Genomic DNA, 17,026 nt, shown 5'->3' on the forward strand with positions numbered 1-17,026 from the left:
GCCAAGGGATGAAATCCAATGTTTGTTTCTCCTGAATACAGGCAATTTTGATCGTTTCCACTGTAGCCTGTGAAAATATTTGCCTTATGTTTTCTTATTAAATAGAGAATTTTGATATGAAGAACAATGAACTCACAAGACAGGGATTTATGGATCTGAATCTCATGGAAGCCAGTCAACAAGGCAGGGATCTTAGCAGCTTCTGGATGACTTTGCAGTCAATGGGCTACAACAAAGCATTGGAACTGACTGAGGTATGATAAATGTTGGGCAAGGTGAGGGGGAAGTAGCCACAATGTGCAATTGTAATGCTTTTGCTGCATTGGGCTGATCTTAGGTTGAACCAGTTACAAAGTTGTAATGTAAGTATGTGCTTCAAGCTTTGCACGTTATCATAGAATCATAGAATTGAAGAGTTGGGATGGACCCCAAGGGTCATTTAGTCCAACACCCTGCAATGAACGAATCTCAACTAAAGCATCCATGACAGGTGCCCCTCCAATCTCTGCTTTAAAAACCACCAATGAAGGAGAGTCCACCAACTTCCGAGGGGTCACTTCCACTGTTGAACAACTTTTGCTGTCAGAAAGTTCTTTCTGATGTTTACTCAGAATCTCCTTTCTTGTAACTTGAAGCCATTGGTTCAGGTCCTACCCTCTGAGACAGGAGGAAAAAAGCTTGCTCCATCTTCCATGTGATAGCCCTTTGGATATTTGAAGATGGTAATCATATCTCATCTCAGCTTCCCTTTCCCAGGCTCCCTGAAACTCTCTCAGCTGGCCCTCATAAGGCTTGATTTTCAAACCCTTGGTCACCTTCCTCTGCACAAGTTCCAGCTTGTCAATATCCTTCTTCAATTGTGGCACCCAGAGCTGGACATATTATTCCAGGTGTAATCTGATCAAGGCAGAATAGAATTGTACTATTATTTCCCTTGATCGAAACACTATGCTTCTGTTGATGCAACCTAGAATAGCATTAGCTTTCTTTGCTGCTGCATCACACTGTTGACGTGTTAAGCTTGTGGTCTATTAAGACCCTTCAACCCATTTCACAAGTACTACTGGCAAGCCAGATGTCCCCCATCTTATATTTGTGCAGCTGGTTATTCCAGCCTAATTGTAGAACCTTACATTTGTCCCTATTAAAGACATTTTTGTTAGCTTGGGGCCAGTTCTCCAATCTGTTAAGGTCACCTTGCATCCTGATTCTGACTTCTGTTGCTTTAGCTACCTCTCCCAGTTTGGTGTAATCTGCAAATTTGATGAGCATCCCTCGATACCTTCATCCATGTCATTCATAAAGATGTTGAATAACAAATTAATTTATAGTTTATGTGTCATATAGATACCCAGAGGAAAGGCATCACATCTGTTACCCAAAGGGAAAGTATCCAAAACTTTCTCCAGTCCAGCGGGTAAAAGGGACTAATGAGACTGACAATATGGAATGGAATCCAAAAACAGTGCAGCTGGCATTTGGGTGGTGGTTTTTGCTGCAGCAGTTCCTTTGGCCAAAGAGGCAAAGCAGCTTTTCAGATGAAGCGAAAACTGAAGCTCAGAATATTCTCTGGCATGCATATGCATATGCCACCTCTTCAGATATTGTCGATGGCCATGTGTAAGGATAAGTAGTTCCCAATTATAGCTTGGAAATAAGATAAAGGTCCATTTCAGTCATCAGGGGAGCACAGCAGGCTGCTCCCTGCTCCATTGTTAGCATTAACTGTAGTGGAGCATTATGTAGCATTGTCACAATCATAGCTTATACCAGTGTTTCCCAACCTTTTTTGGGCAAAGGCACACTTGTTTCATGAAAAAAATCTCGAGGCACACCACCATTACAGCCCTGTGACGTCAGCGCACAGCGTCACGCCGGGAGGGACATGAATTGCTAGCAAATTACATAATCACTTCCTTGAGGGCTGGCTCATCTTCTCCGAAGGCAGAACCCCATTACTTAACAGCACAGACTCACACCATAGCCAAGACGAGGGGGGAAAACCTCCGTCATGCACAGTCATGCACATGTGGGGGCTAAATGAGGACGAAGACCGGGCAGAGAGCAGGGTTAAAATCAGCCCACCTGGCCAGACAATCCCTGGGTGCTCCCTTGGGCCACTCGCCTGACCCACCTCGCAGGGCTGTTGTTGCGAGGATAACACGGGGAGAACCACGCGCGCCCCCGGGAGCTCCTTGGAGGAGAAAGCGGGCGATGAATGCAATGCACGAAATATATGAGAGGCGACCAGGTTTTGCAAGTGAGGGGGCCCCGCCAGCCTCCGCTTCCAACACCCGGTGCAACGACGCCGAAGTTTCCCCCCGGGCTCGGCTCGGGGAGCAGCGCTGCTCCCCCCCGGCTCCCCTTCGCCCTCCCGGCTCTCTCTGCCGCCCACTGGGGACCCCCCTCACCTGCCAAGTCCGGAGCGCCGGTGGAAGTTGCATGCATGCATGCAGGGCGCCGCGTTGCCATTGCATTGCACTGCACTCCATGCAACGCCTGCACGCATGCATTGCCTTGCACGCCCGCCAAGGGGTCTCCCCGCGGTCCGATGCGTCCCCTCCGGCGCGGATGCAGCATTGCAAAAATTAAAACCCCCCGACGCAGCCCTACCTGGGGGGCAGCCTCCGCCTCCGCCGCTCCGCCTCCACGGGGATCCCCGGGCTCCATCCTGCCGCCCGATCTCCGCGGGGGCGCAGGCAGGCTGCGCGGGGTCTGCGCGGAAGAGCCCCTGCCCGCCCGGCCGCCGCCGCTGCTGCGCTCATTCCATGGCCGGGAGAAGATCGCTTCAAACAAAACGCCCGGCCCGCCAGGCCATGCTGGGAAACGTAGTTTGCGCACCCTGCGCGGGCGCAGAGCCCAAGGGCGAGGGGACTATGGATCCCGGCAGCCCCCGCGCCGGGGACGGAGGGGACGAGGCTGGGTGCAGGATGGAGGGACGGGTGGGCGAGAGAGTGAGTGAGTGGCAGCCGCCAAGCCTTGGCCGAGAGCCAGGAAGGGCCTCCCCGGAGGAGGAGGAGGAGGAGGAGGGAGGCGCAGAGCGGGAGGGAGGGAGGGAACCCCAGGGGTCATCTAGTGACGGCGCCCCAATCGAAAATTTGACTTTAAAAAAAAATCTTTCAAATTTTTTAATTTTTCCCGCGGCACACCAGGCAACATCTCGCGGCACACTAGTGGTTGGGAAACACTGGCTTATACTAACCAGGGAAGGAGCGTTCAAGGCTTTTAAAACCAATTGCTGTGCCTATCTTGCAGTTTTAGGTCATCAAATAGAATAGGTCTAAGATCATTTTCAGATTCCCCTACCCAAAAATTTAAATTTGGTTTCATTGAATAGATCAAAATATGATATCTACAATGATAGATATAACAAATGTCCCCCCCCCCACTCTTTATAGGCATGCCCCTTTTCCATTCGCGTCTATGCAGAAAAATGCAAACCCAGGATTCAACCTGTTTGTCTGGAAGCAGGTGGTGAGCAACTTAAGACAGCCATTTGTATGAGCGTGGCTAATAAAGGAGACGCTAAGCCGATGGATGTCAGTGAAAATATAGTTATTTACACTTATAAAAGTGATACACGGATCACATCTGTTATTGGAAACAAGGTATTGTATGAAATATATATAACAGGAACAGCCCTTACATAAGCATTTCCTTACAAATTCTTTTTGTATTTTTACCATTGACTTATCACAGTCAGACTGGGACCAATCTAACCCTTCTAGTTCAGGGTCTTTGTTGTCAATGACTTGAGCTGGACTCTCACGTTGAAGCCAGATATGCAGTAAGCAGTAAATTCTGACCAAGCAAAGCCAGGAAATGAGGTGTGACTGGGTCAATGGGACAGTGCTATGTTGCTGCCTTCCTGACTATGTCAATGCTGTTTACAGGATAAAGGTGGGGCAGGGCGATGGCAAGGTCAGAGCTGCATGGGCACTCCAGTGGAGCCAATTGGGTGTTCTTGCCTGTTTACTAATCAGCTCAAGTCAGCTGATGGGCCCAGAGAGGCATCAATTAGAAGTCCCTTTGCAGAACAGCTTGTTATTGAAACCACTTGTAAATGGATTTCATAGGTGATCTCTTCTCACGTTGCTGCCTGACATCTTAATGTTGTCAGGTGATTGACCCCAGCTACATCTCAAAGTTGGGTAGGATGCAGGGTAAGTTCCCCACTTGTAGCCTAGATTGTCAGCAAACCTGTGATAGGCTCTCCCCTTTGATGATTGTTGTCAGCATGCTGTCAATCTGGACGTGGGTGGTGGGGAGCCTGCCTAATGACCAGTTCACCATATCCAGATTTATACTAGGTTTACAGCAAAGAAAGGGAACAGGTTTGAATTTAAGGATCAAATGGATCGTGTGAATTGGCCTATGAACACTCTTCATTTCTCCTTCCTGATTTCTGTGTATATATTCAGGAACTAGAAAAGTTAGAATATTGGGCATTTCCATTGTATATTTTGCAATTTATCTTTACTAGGTTTATTTCAACTCATTACAAGTTTTCATATATTCAGTATCCATATTAGTGAAACATTTTATTGCCGACAAATTCCATTCCAAATAAGCAATGAAATATTAAGAAATGAAAAAAGGAAAATAGCAAACAGCTAGTCTTCAGTGTACTCTATACTTAATTATTTATCCAGGCTAATCAATATCACATTAGCTCAGTAACAGATAAAAGCAAATAGACCAAACTTTCTGTAGCGTTCTTTACAAATGAAATTTAAGGACCTTGTGCGTACGATAAAATATGCTTACCATAATAAAATATTTCTAAGCACTTTGTTTACTAAAACATGCTATAACAAATGGCAATCCGTTTAAACCTGAGTAGTCCAAATAACAAAGGTCCTCTTGTCTATATTTCCCTCTACAACAGCTTTAACCACTTAGTTGTCAACAATCCCACCTTAGACTATAAATCTGCTCCATTTTTTATTTTAAATCTGTTGATGTGAAGAACATATGTAGAAAATGGATTGGAAGATAACCATGTATGCTGTCCTCAGCTCCTTGGAGGGAAGGTGGGAAATAAATGTAACAAACAATATTGATGATGATAATAATAATGCTTGTTGGTTATTATGACCACCATGCAGGTTGCCCTGCATGACATGGTTTAATGCCTGGATATTTCTGTTTCAGCCACTGCACTACTGAGGAACCAAGCAACTTTAAATTGAAAGTTCAACTTTGCTTTCCTCTTAAGCCTTTGCAGTGAGTTTCTATCTCTTCAAAACACCTAAAAATACACAGATGCCCACTAATAAGCCCTGGAGCCTGAGAATTATTGGCCTATAATGACATTCACAAACATTCATGATCTCCTTGGATAGTCAACTCCCAAACCAGCCTTTGGCAGTACTGAACTGCCGGCGATAGACCATGACACAACTGGAACAAACCACTGTCAAAACCACTATTTTATTTTTCTTGCTGGGTTTTTTAAGGCTAGAGATAGGGACATAAAAAGCCATACACAGTTTTTAAGAAGCAAAACAAAAATAAGTTGATCTGATATTGCTGGTTGAATTTAAAGATGGGCCCTGGGCCTCAAGGGGGTTGAAAATCACTGCCCTGTATAGCTTGAGTTAAAAGCAGAACTCCCATAGATAATACTAGGTTTATGATCTTTTCAGTGGACAGTATTTAGATAATTTCTTAATGGTCTTGCTTTTTCTTGTAGTGTCATTAATATTAATCCCATGGATTGATACTACTCTGAATGTGTTTATGCTAAAGTTCCTTTTCTCTTAACAGTCTGAAAGCAAAACAGTAATTCACCTCAACAATGAGCAAAGTAGAAACTGTGTCAGTAATAGAGGGCTCAACACTTTTGCCGTTGAAGTGGCATCCAACTCCATGATGGTAATTGCATCTATTTATTTAATATATGTATATTCTGCCTTTTGACCTGTCAGGGTCCAAAGGGCAGTTTACATGTTTTATTACATTTTTCATGCAGTTTACAACAGCATGAAAAATGTAATAAAACAATACCACAAACAAACCAGGAACAAAACTGATGCTGTTTAAAGCTGTGCAGTAATACGCTGTAAACAAAACGTTATACACAACCATTTATGTCCTGTTCTTTAAAATCATTTTCTTGTAGACTTGAACACGTGAAAAGAAGAAAAGTAAATTTTTAGGAAAATCTAGACAACATGATAGCTAGACTTTGAAAATGCATTTTGTGTCCATGGCTGGGTATTGGCATTCATCATAGCCAAATATGTATTTATTTCATGCTACTGATAGATTTGTTTTCCTGTTCTACAAGTTTGCACAATGCTTTCAAAGTACAGGATAAACTTCATTTCATGACATCTTAGATCCAGAGTTATACACATGGATCTCACAATAACAATTTTCAGTGTGTTCCCCAGTGAACTGCTCTCCAAAGTAAACCCCCAAACTGTTCTCTAAATGTGGATGTTTTGGTACAAGAAGAGCTGATGGAGAAACTGCCTCTAGTGTCTATGCCTGTGCCTTTTTCTGTTCTGTTTCCCTATTACATATGACCCAGCTGTCACTGGTTCCCAGGTATAGTACTGAGTTTTTGGTAACTATACTTGATAAAGCATTCTCCCTGCTTTTGCCTTGAGGGTTCCCTTTTTTAAATTTTGTTAGCACAAGTTGCCAGGCTTGTCATTTTTCAGACTTTGGCTCCCTTCACGGAGTCACTAGAGTTCAGTCACTTTGTGGGAACGAATGCATATTACCCATAGTGCACATCCACTTAAATACATGCATATGAGCATTGAGGCAGCATGCAGTGCACAGCCCGCCATTTCACACATTGCAGCTACAGAGGTATATTTTGAATGGCTTGTCACATATTGTAGAACAGTTATGTTTTTCATTCATTTCATTAACCAAAAGTCTAGGCTTTTCACAATAGTAGATCAGGGTTTTCACAATGTGGCTTTTCACAATAGTAGATCAGGGTTTTCACAATGTGTAATAATAGAGGAAAGGATGCTTGACCAGTAATCCTCAGTGGGTGGAGTCCACTTGGTCCTCCTTGTGCTTTTGCTCTAGTTGGAAATGTCACTAATGGAGGGATGGGGGTGATTTTTGCTGATTTCCTTCTCCCCACAGCAGTTCCCAATGCCTCCTCAAAAATATGGTAATTATGTAGAATTCCAGAGGTAAATCTCTAGCGTATTTACAAAGTCAAAACATAGATGTAATTCTATAACTAGTTACAGGGGAAGTGTGGGATAAACATTCAAATCAAGAAAAGTAAATGGTGTGTGTGTTAATATATCCTAGGTAACTATCGACACTTTCCATACTCCTTGCACGAATACAAATCATTTTTCTCTTGAAATTGTTATTTCCTTTTTCTGCTTTTTGTATGCAGGTCTGTCAGCATGTGATGCCACAGAATGAGCAAGAAGAATGGATATACAGCTGTGTTTATTCTATCTTGCCTTAAGCTATCATAGGTAGGAAATGGCATTCTCTTGGTCCTTGTAGAAAAGATTCAGTCTTGCACTACACGTTGATACACATGGGTGGCTTGATTTATCTCATCATTTTTAAAACCAAGAATCTGTTCCTCATTTTGGATTATTGTGGTTATCTTTTCAAGAATCTATCACAAATCTTCAGCCTTTGCCTTTCTGTACAGTTTCATACATAAGCAGGGGACTTAACAGAGGTGGTCTGATCCAAAAAACACATTCTAATATTCCTAGACATTTCTGTGCATAAAGACAAACATCAGAGTGCAATATGAAGATGATGCCTCACATCAAAGTTTCTTCGCTCCACTTTCAAAACTGCAGCTTTCTGTGATTGCAAAGCTGGCTATGGCCTTTTATCTGGGATTTGGGTCTGAAATGGTCAATCATGCATTCATAATCTTAAACCTGTACTATTGCTGCATGTTTGTGTACAACTGGTCATGAAGACTCTGCAAAAACTGCACCTGTTCTATAATGAGCAGGTCCACCTCATTCTCAGCCTTGTGAATAATACAATCAGTGCTTTGTCTGTAGCACCCATTGTCTGTGCTATCCTTCCTGCAGGTGATGGACTTGACCTACAGAGTCCTTGATAGCTAAAATCCATGATATTTTAAATATTAACCCCTCATATCACAATGTCTAAGATATACCAAGAGGGTCCAGTTGATTATGGCAAGCATGTGAGGAGTACATAGAATGAATTTACAGAGCAATATTTGCAATGGCTCATCCACAAAAATTAACTTAAATTTTTGAAGAGTAGCCAAAACCTGAGTTTGCCATCTTTTGGGAGCAATATGAAAACATTTTATTTATTCTGGCTTTGGGTGGTGAGAATTAATACAACAATAAGCAATATTTAGCATGACTATTTTTATGACAGTCTTAATATGTGGAATACACACACACACACACACATACATACACATACATAAACACATATGAAGTTGCATTTTTCAAGCTCTATTCCTTGCTCTAAATTGGATTGGGAGGTGGAGGGTTAAGACCAAGTAAAGAAACTGAGTTTAACCCAGTTGGGGTATGAGAATTGTAAACTGGCATAAGCTCGCTCACCTGAGCTGTAATAAACCAGGCTGTGTGCACTTTTATCAGTTCCTCCCCTCCATTCTAAAGAGTATATCCATTCAGGGTGGGACCAGACTGTTGGTGCTTAAACTAAAAAAGTAGCAAAGCGGCTTTTGAACTGATTGGGGAAACCCAACAGGAGCTGAGAAGTATAGGCTCAGGATAAAACATCCCTAGGAGATGTGGGTGAAAATGTTTGATTGTCCAAATGGGAGAAGATGATACCAAATTCCATAAGGTGAAACACATGTGCCAGAGACATTTGGAAAAAGAGAGCTGGCATAGGTGTTTATATGTGCATGCTAGAGATTGGCTAGAATAAAGATGGATGGAGTGCTTGGTTTTAAAGGAGAGCATGGACACAGAGAGCACAATGGAAATGTGGTAGGCATGGTATGAGATACGAACACTATACAGTGGATAGGGAAGGGCACACTGGAGGTGGTGTTGCTCTGTACCTCAGTGATTTTGAGGCAAGCAAACTAGAAATCCCCATAGGGCAGACTCCTTCATGGAATTCCTGTGGGTGGCAATACTGGGCCCAAGGCTAATATAGGAATGCAGGAATGCAAACTTTGCCACACACACACAGGAAAAAAGTATCAGGCAGACAATCCAAGATGCAAATTAATAATTCAAGGAGCACATCATTAAAGCATTAAGATCAACAATAAAGAATTTTACACATTACCTAAAAAGACAACAAAATGATCTGGACTCCTTGGCAGGTTTTGAATAAACATCCACAAATTTATTAGTTGAACACATGATAGATAAGGCAAGGATATGTACAATTTTATAACATGCAGAGAACAATATGTGGAAGGAAATCAGAGGGGAGCTGATGAAAGTCCTTGGTGAGCGGGAGTGGGAGGGATGGGGAGGAAAAAAGGGGGGGAATAATGTAATTGACTATTTGGACTGATAGTTTGTTATGTTGAAATTGTTTAATAAAAATATATTTTTTAAAAAAGATCAACAATAAATAATATTGAATACATTAAAGGAGGAAAGCAGCTAGAGAGGCGGTTCAACTGTTGGATGACAACGGAGTCAAAGACGTGCTAAAGGAGGAAAAGGAGATTGCATAGATGCAAAGAATTCAATCTTCACTGCAAACGATGTAAAAAATCCCTGTGCTTTAGCTAACTTTCTAAGGAATGGAATCTTGGGAACTGAAATAAACAGTGGTGACAAGAGATGAAATTCTAGACTTCATTGATGAAATAAAAACTGCCAAATCAGCTGATCCATAGGGTATCCATCCATGAGAGAAATTAATGTCTGTCATGGGAAAACTGGTGGAAAGCATTGTTATAGCTAGGATTGCCAAGCATAAGGAAGAATAAGTCTTGCTGAAGGAGAAACAGCATGCGTTCTGCAAGGGGTAAGTCTTGTCTAACTAACCTTTTAGAGATATTTGAGATGTTAACACTCTGAGCATATCCAGTAGATATTGTATGGGGGGGGGGTAGTATCCCACCCTTCATTCAAAGATCCCAGGATGGTTCACAACAGAAAATGAGAATACAAAATATATAATAAAACTAAAACAAACCAATAACCTCCCAATAACCAACAGGAAGTTTACACATTGCTACCCCTATTGCTAGCAAGTCATTTTGCCAGGGGTGAGGAACTTCCAGCTGCAGATCTAATTAGGCCCCCCAGCCCCAATTTAGCCCATAAGACTATTTCTGCCAAGCTGCATCCACTTGATATCAGGTGCAGAGGAAATAATAATGGTGTGTGTGTACTCCGTCATGTGTTCTATTATGCAGGGCAAGCCTTACCTGCCCCCCCCCCCCAATATTTTATTCAAGTTGGCACCCCTGCTGCCAACACTTTCAGCTCCCACTGCTCTGCTGTTTGCTTGCTCATATACTGATTCAAGCAAGGGCTGTCAGCGTACACCACAATCCAATTTTAAGTTTATATTGAGCTTATCTGGTGCACAGAGGGCATTTCAAAGAGGATTCAAAGACCATGTCCACCCTGTGGATACAGGGTCTTTTCTTCTTCACCATATTGTCCATCGACTCTGATGGAAGAAAACAGTGCGACCGAGATAATGGCCATATTAAGTTTATATTGAGCTTATCTGGTGCACAGAGGGCATTTCAGTTGATGCAGTGGCCCTGAACAAACTTGACAGGGCAATGTTCTGGAATTTAAAATTAGGCCACAACTTTATTGATTTCAGGTGTAAGTTGGATTTGGCTTAGGCATTGGAGGGCTGGTGGAGGGCAGGCACATGATAGTCAATACTAGGAATAATTGGTCCTCCCCAAGACACAGGTCTACACGGATGACCCTCCCAAGCCACTGAAGAAAGCTCTGTGGCCCATCTGCCATACACCTAGGCTTTTGGACAGAGACTTCCAACTAGACTCCTCTAAGGGGTACCCTCTTATTGCACTGTTCTGTGGTGGCGTTGATGCACCACTGCACCCCCTGCCTGATGTTAGACTTAAAGAATTTCATGCAATGGCTTCTCTGCCAAAGTTGTGACCGTTGCTATGGGGAAGGCAAATCCAATATTAAGCTTATACTGAGCTTATCTGGTGCATCAATGTCCATCAAAGACTCATAAGCAGTTAGGGGGAAATGACAGGTCCTGTTAGGAACCAGTAAGTGTCTACAGCACAGGATGCAGAGAGTAGGAATAAATGGAGAGTTCTTACAAAGAAGCGATGTAAGAATAGGATCATTATTTGGATTGGTGTTTTTTAACTTGTTTATAAATGGCAAAGAGTTAGGAATGAGCAATAAGGTAGCAAAGTTTGCTGACGATACCAAATTGTTTATGACAGTAAGAACAGAAAGAAGCTCCAGAAGCAGCCTTCCAAATTGGATGAATGAGCATCAAAATAGCCAATGTGATTGAATGTAAGCAAGTATAAAGTGATGTACATGGGGGTAAAAAATCCTAATTTGATGTACAGTGGTACCTCAGGTTAAGTACTTAATTCGTTCTGGAGGTGATGTACAATTTGATGTACAGTGGTACCTCAGGTTAAGTACTTAATTCGTTCTGGAGGTCCGTTCTTAACCTGAAACTGTTCTTAACCTGAAGCACCACTTTAGCTAATGGGGCCTCCTGCTGCCACCGGAGCACGATTTCTGTTCTTATCCTGAAGCAAAGTTCTTAACCTGAAGTACTATTTCTGGATTAGCGGAGTGTGTAACCTGAAGCATATGTAACCTGAAGCATATGTAACCCAAGGTACCACTGTATATGTTTTCAAGTTTTGAACTGGCAGTTACTGGCTAGGAGCAGTGGTGGATAGTTCAATGAAAATGGCAACACAATGTATGACACCTATGAAAAATTATTACCATGTCAGGGTTAATTAGATAAAGAATTGAGAAAAACCGAGCCAGTACATAACTTTGGCGCAACTGCACTTGGAGTACTGTGTACAGTTCTGGTTTTCACGTTTCAAAAGAGAGAATTGAAAAAGTTTCAAAACACCTATGAGGAAATGTTACAACTGCCTACTAAAAACAGGCTTATAATCTGAATAAGAGATCAGATTTATATGACCTTGTCTAAGAAAGTGCAAGAAGTCTTGAAAAGCTATATTTATATCACAGCCACTCTTGTAGACTGGCTTCTTATGCCGTAACAGGATACTAGGCAAGTAAATGTCAGTTATGAAATTTAAACCATGCTTGGTCAAGTGCAGAAACTGCCTGCTTAAGTCTGTCTAAAACTGTTCTCATATATATGTTTGTGTGTGTATATATATAGAAAAAACTGTAGAACTAATGAAAAATGTATGTTTGGAAAGTAATTTTTAAACAGAGAAGCTAAAACAACATGTTTAAGCAAGGAATAATAAATGAATCATGTATTCTAAAGTGTAAGGAAGGACTCTAAAGTATAGAGAGATAAGTAAAAATAATAAATCAAGGTACTGGTTTTTAAAGTCCTAAATTTCCTTGTACCAGTATACCTTAAGAATCTTGGCAATTCTTCCATCAGGGCTAGCATAGTGTGATTTTATGTGTTGCAATTTTTTCCATCACCAAACATCTACTGATCCCTTTTGCTGCTCATGAATAAAGGCATCCATTTACCAAATATTGCCATGCATGGTGTCAATGGCACAGAGAATCTTAGATCAAGAAGGGATCCTGAGGATCATCTAGTCCAAGCCCTTGCAATGCAGGATTATGCTGCTGTCATGGGAATCGAGCCTGTGACCTTGGTGTTACCAGCACCATGCTCTAACCAAACTATCCATGGATTTTTCCATCTCCGTTTTTATATTGGACTGAAAAAGCCAAACAAGTACGTCTCTTCCGTCATAAAGTAAGGCTACATGATCTAGCACAATTGTTGGGAGTTACCATCTATATAACCCAAAGACAAGGCAGAATTCTTGTTTTCAGAGGGCTTGCCAGTGTGGGCCTCCCTGTACTGTAGCTGAAAGCATCAGCCTCTGGTAAGCTAATTTTTAAGGGCAAAATAATGAGAACTGCTTTTTGTTGTTCTAAAGTAAGATAAAGCTTCATGAAAGTCAAATAGGATTTGCAAAACTATGCTTATACTTTGGTTTGTAGGATGCTGAATTATTTAATTTTAAGCGGTGATGGTATTAAGTTGTTTTTTTAAAAAAAGACTTTTATAAAATTATGACAATATCCATAAATGCTTTGCTAGATAATTCCAAACTCCATCCTCATGCCACATTCCGCAGGTTACAGCATCATGCAGAACCTGCAAGAGGTCTCTACATGACTTCAGATGAGGCAACTCTGACCTTTATCCAAACAGTAAGTGGAGTTTTTTCTTCTTCCAATACTTGCCTATTTGAAGCTAGATTAAAGCAGTCATTCACTTTGCACAAACCAGATGTTTCATAAGTGAGAGCATGAAGTAATGTCTAAGGGCTTAGGCAGACACACACAAACTTCTAAGGACTATTAAACACCTTTCCCAGGTGTCAATTGTCTAAAAACGCCCACATTTGGGGAAATTATTATTCCAAGTATTTATTCTCTGAGTTTCTTCTTTTATAAAATGCATTTGCCAAAGTGTCAGCTGCCAAATAAGGAGAGGGGTCACCCCTGCTAAAATTGTTCCTTACAAAACTCCTTTCTTCCCTCTCATCCGGAGGGGCAAAAATACAGTCACATGTTTCTTTTTGTCTAACCATAACCCCTCCCCCAATTGCAAGGTAAAACAGCTGGAGAAGATTGTGAGAAATATCTGGGGGGAAAGGATTAAGCAGCCCCTGTCTCACACACTCAACTTAGTCTTCCATCACAGAAGGCTACATCTGTGGCTACATTTCGTAAACTAAGAAAACTACACACAATTGAGCATCACCATAAGAGCATATGACTTGGCTCTGCAGGGTCAGACTAAAGTCTGTTTAGTGCAGCATTCCATTACCTATAGTAGCCATTATGAAAATGGCTTATTTCCCCTCTTCCATCCCAATTCTTTTTCCATTTACCAGTATATTGTGCATTTTTTATTTTATTCCTGAGGGACAAGGATTGTCTTATTATTTATATTTATATCTATATTTATATTACATTCTGGGAGCCTTTTTGCCACTGATAAGTGGGGTAAAAATACTTTAAATAACTGGGGCATATGCAGTAGTAGATAGGTAGCCGTGTTGGTCTGCCATAGTCAAAATAAAAAAAATTCCTTCCAGTAGCACCTTAAAGACCAACTAAGTTAGTTCTTGGTATGAGCTTTCGTGTGCATGCACACTTCTTCAGATACACATATGGGGCATATGCAGTATTTAATCTTCTACCTGACTGCTCATTGTTCCATTATGAAGAAATCACTTTTTAAAAAGTGGAGTGAAGTTTGCTTCTGATTTTAATCCAGAAAAAAACTGTATCCAAGATACTGCAACTTCAGGAAACATTGCTCAGTGTAACCAGTTTGAGAAGCTCCACTTCAGAACTCATCGGTGTACAGTAACCCAGAGCTATAAACTCCAAAAGCAATTTGTGTGGCACATACTTGCATATTTTAGAATGCTTTGATCTGTTGAGCTTTTTAAAAAAATCAAAATGGGTTGTATCCAACTAAGGTCCAATCAGAGTAGACCCATGGGAACTCCTGGACCTAAGTTGTGCTTAGTAATGTCAATGGGTCTACTCTGAGTAGAATTAGCATTGGCTACAATCCCTTGTTTTTAACCATTTGACTTTATTATTGACCTAACCCCCCCCAGCCATCTTCCCTTCTCTGAAAATTGTGGCCTAATTGAATAAAATAGATTATAATTAGCATTGTATGTGAGCATACATGGTGTTTTTCAAAGTATAAGGGAGGGGGCAGGCCCCTTTCCTAGGAGGTTACCATGTTAAATTCAGCACACCATGGAGGAAGAGGGAGGTGGTGACAGATAAGCAAGGAAGCAATATAGGATTGTTTCACTTAACCATGCTTTGATACAGTTAAAACTGGAATGAAGGGATTATACCATACTTCAAATATGATTTTTTTTTAAAGGTGGTGAGCAAATAAATGCACTAGCAGAAGCTGGATTGGTAACCCATATGCAAGAGAACTAGTTATGATTATATATTTGTTAGCAGTGCTGGTGTACAGCTCAAGGACCCCATTTTTCCCCCCAAAGAGCAAGATGATGGACAAATAAAAGCTTGGACTTTGTCTATGATAAAATAAAAAAATTCCTTCCAGTAGCACCTTAGAGACCAACTAAGTTTGTTATTGGTGTGAGCTTTCGTGTGCATGCACACTTCTTCAGATACACTGAAACAGAAGTCACCAGGCCTTTATATATATAGTGAGAGGGTGGGGAGGGGTATTACTCAGAAGGGTGGTGGGAATGGGTGATTGGCTGATAGGTGTGGTAAACCTGTTGACAACTGTTAACGACTGCAATTGGTCTTAAAGGAAAAAGCAAGGGGTGAGATGGCTAAAAATAGCTTTATCATGTATAATAAGATAAGAATCCAATGTCTCTATTCAGACCAGGTCTCTCCATGGTTTTAAGGTTGGTAGTAAGTTGCAATTCAGCAACTGCTCTTTCCAGTCTATTTCCGAAATTATTTGGTAATAAGACAGCTACTTTGAGATCTTGTATAGAATGTCCTGGGAGATTGAAGTCTTCTCCTACTGGTTTCTTTGTCTTGCGGTTCCTGATATCAGATTTATGTCCATTTATCCTTTGAAGAAGTGTGCATGCACACGAAAGCTCATACCAATAACAAACATAGTTGGTCTCTAAGGTGCTACTGGAAAGGATTTTTTGATTTTGTTTGAACAAAGTGAAATAGTCATGAATGAAATATTCTCGAATCTGTGCGTACTCCCGCTGTCGGCTATGGGATGCTGCCGTCTTATACATCCATACCTGCTTCAGTATGAAATCAGTGGGCACTTGCTTCCGAATCGACGCGCCCAGGCTCGGGCTGCATCGGCGCAGCACGGAGCAGGGAAGGGGAAGCTCTGAATGGGGCTGCAGGCGGGCGATCCGGAAGGGGAGTCTCATCTCCGGCGCCTGCGGCTTTAAGAGGGCGGAGCTGGCTGCTCGGTGTGAGAGGTGACTGCAGAAGTCCAGCCCCGCCGCTGCTACTAGAAGCGGAGAGAGGCGAAGGCAGAGTCACCCTGCAGCCAGCCCAGCTCCCCAAGCGCGCCCACCCGCCCGCCCGATCCAGCTCCAGCTCCAGCCCTCGGCACCATGGTGAAGATCGTGACCGTCAAAACCAAAGCCTACCCCGACCAGAAGCCCGGCACCAGCGGCCTCCGCAAGCGCGTCAAGGTGTTCCAGGGCAATGCCAACTACGCCGAGAATTTCATCCAGAGCATTATCTCCACCACCGACCCCGCCGAGAGGCAGGCGGCCACCTTGGTGGTCGGCGGAGACGGCAGGTTCTACATGAAGGAGGCCATCCAGCTCATCATCCGCATCGCCGCCGCCAACGGGGTAAGGGGGGCCGGGGGCGCGGGGGTCCCTCTCTCTAGGGGGTCCTCTCAAGCGCGCTGGAGGAACTGGCGAGCTCCGCAGGTTCCCTCTCGGCGCGCAGCTCGGGGCTTCGAGCCACCCTCTGCCCTCCCTTCATGCGTTCTCGGGCCCCGCGGCTTGTCCTGCAACACAGGCGTGGGAAATGAAGCTGGGCGCGGGACAACTCGTTGCCCGAGGGAAAACGAAATGAGCAGGCATTGCCACCACAAGCCTTGCTTCCTGGTCATCTCTGGGCCTGCTAATCAGGCTTTGGGTTGTGTTCTGTGCGCTCTGATGGGCTCTGTGCACTAGGCTAGTGGCTGTATGCATCATTATAAAGCTTCATTTTTCCTAATCTTCCTTTTATGCGTTCCCTCCCTATTATTTTGAGTGGAGTGTTGTCAAGATTTGCTGGTGAATGGAACTGCCATTGCATTGTCATAAGCAAGTGAAATAGCCATCGGAAAATTTAAAATCCTTGTCTCAGTTGGTAAGAAGGGAAAA

General features: G+C 42.6%; 3 protein-coding genes across 17 annotated transcripts in view; 2 read left to right on the forward strand and 1 right to left on the reverse strand.

The window, feature by feature from the left end:
* The window catches only part of ITGB3BP (integrin subunit beta 3 binding protein), an 89,885-nt gene that overhangs the window by 62,502 nt on the left and 10,357 nt on the right, over window positions 1-17,026 (reverse strand). The window lies entirely within an intron of this gene.
* EFCAB7 (EF-hand calcium binding domain 7) overlaps window positions 1-17,026 on the forward strand; it is a 59,667-nt gene that overhangs the window by 25,863 nt on the left and 16,778 nt on the right. For 6 of the 15 annotated variants that reach the window (XM_083510302.1, XM_083510298.1, XM_083510296.1 and 3 more), the window contains 4 exons: window positions 106-254; window positions 3,399-3,608; window positions 5,770-5,877; window positions 7,379-8,017. In XM_083510302.1, coding sequence (XP_083366428.1) covers window positions 106-254; window positions 3,399-3,608; window positions 5,770-5,877; window positions 7,379-7,453 — 542 coding nt within the window. In that variant the 3' untranslated portion in view covers window positions 7,454-8,017. Of the gene's footprint in view, window positions 1-105; window positions 255-1,347; window positions 1,468-3,398; window positions 3,609-5,769; window positions 5,878-7,378; window positions 8,018-9,547; window positions 9,961-11,386; window positions 12,661-13,279; window positions 13,356-17,026 lie in introns of those variants that run through there. The other 9 variants (XR_014527734.1, XR_014527735.1, XR_014527733.1 and 6 more) reach the window with 9 other exon arrangements.
* The window catches only part of PGM1 (phosphoglucomutase 1), a 30,228-nt gene continuing 28,748 nt past the window's right edge, over window positions 15,547-17,026 (forward strand). The window contains exon 1 of the mRNA XM_083510320.1: window positions 15,547-16,504. Coding sequence (XP_083366446.1) covers window positions 16,259-16,504 — 246 coding nt within the window. The 5' untranslated portion in view covers window positions 15,547-16,258. The remainder of the gene's footprint in view (window positions 16,505-17,026) is intronic.

Source organism: Podarcis liolepis, assembly GCF_965112155.1.
Source record: "Podarcis liolepis genome assembly, chromosome: 6".
Taxonomy (NCBI): Eukaryota; Metazoa; Chordata; class Lepidosauria; order Squamata; family Lacertidae; genus Podarcis; species Podarcis liolepis.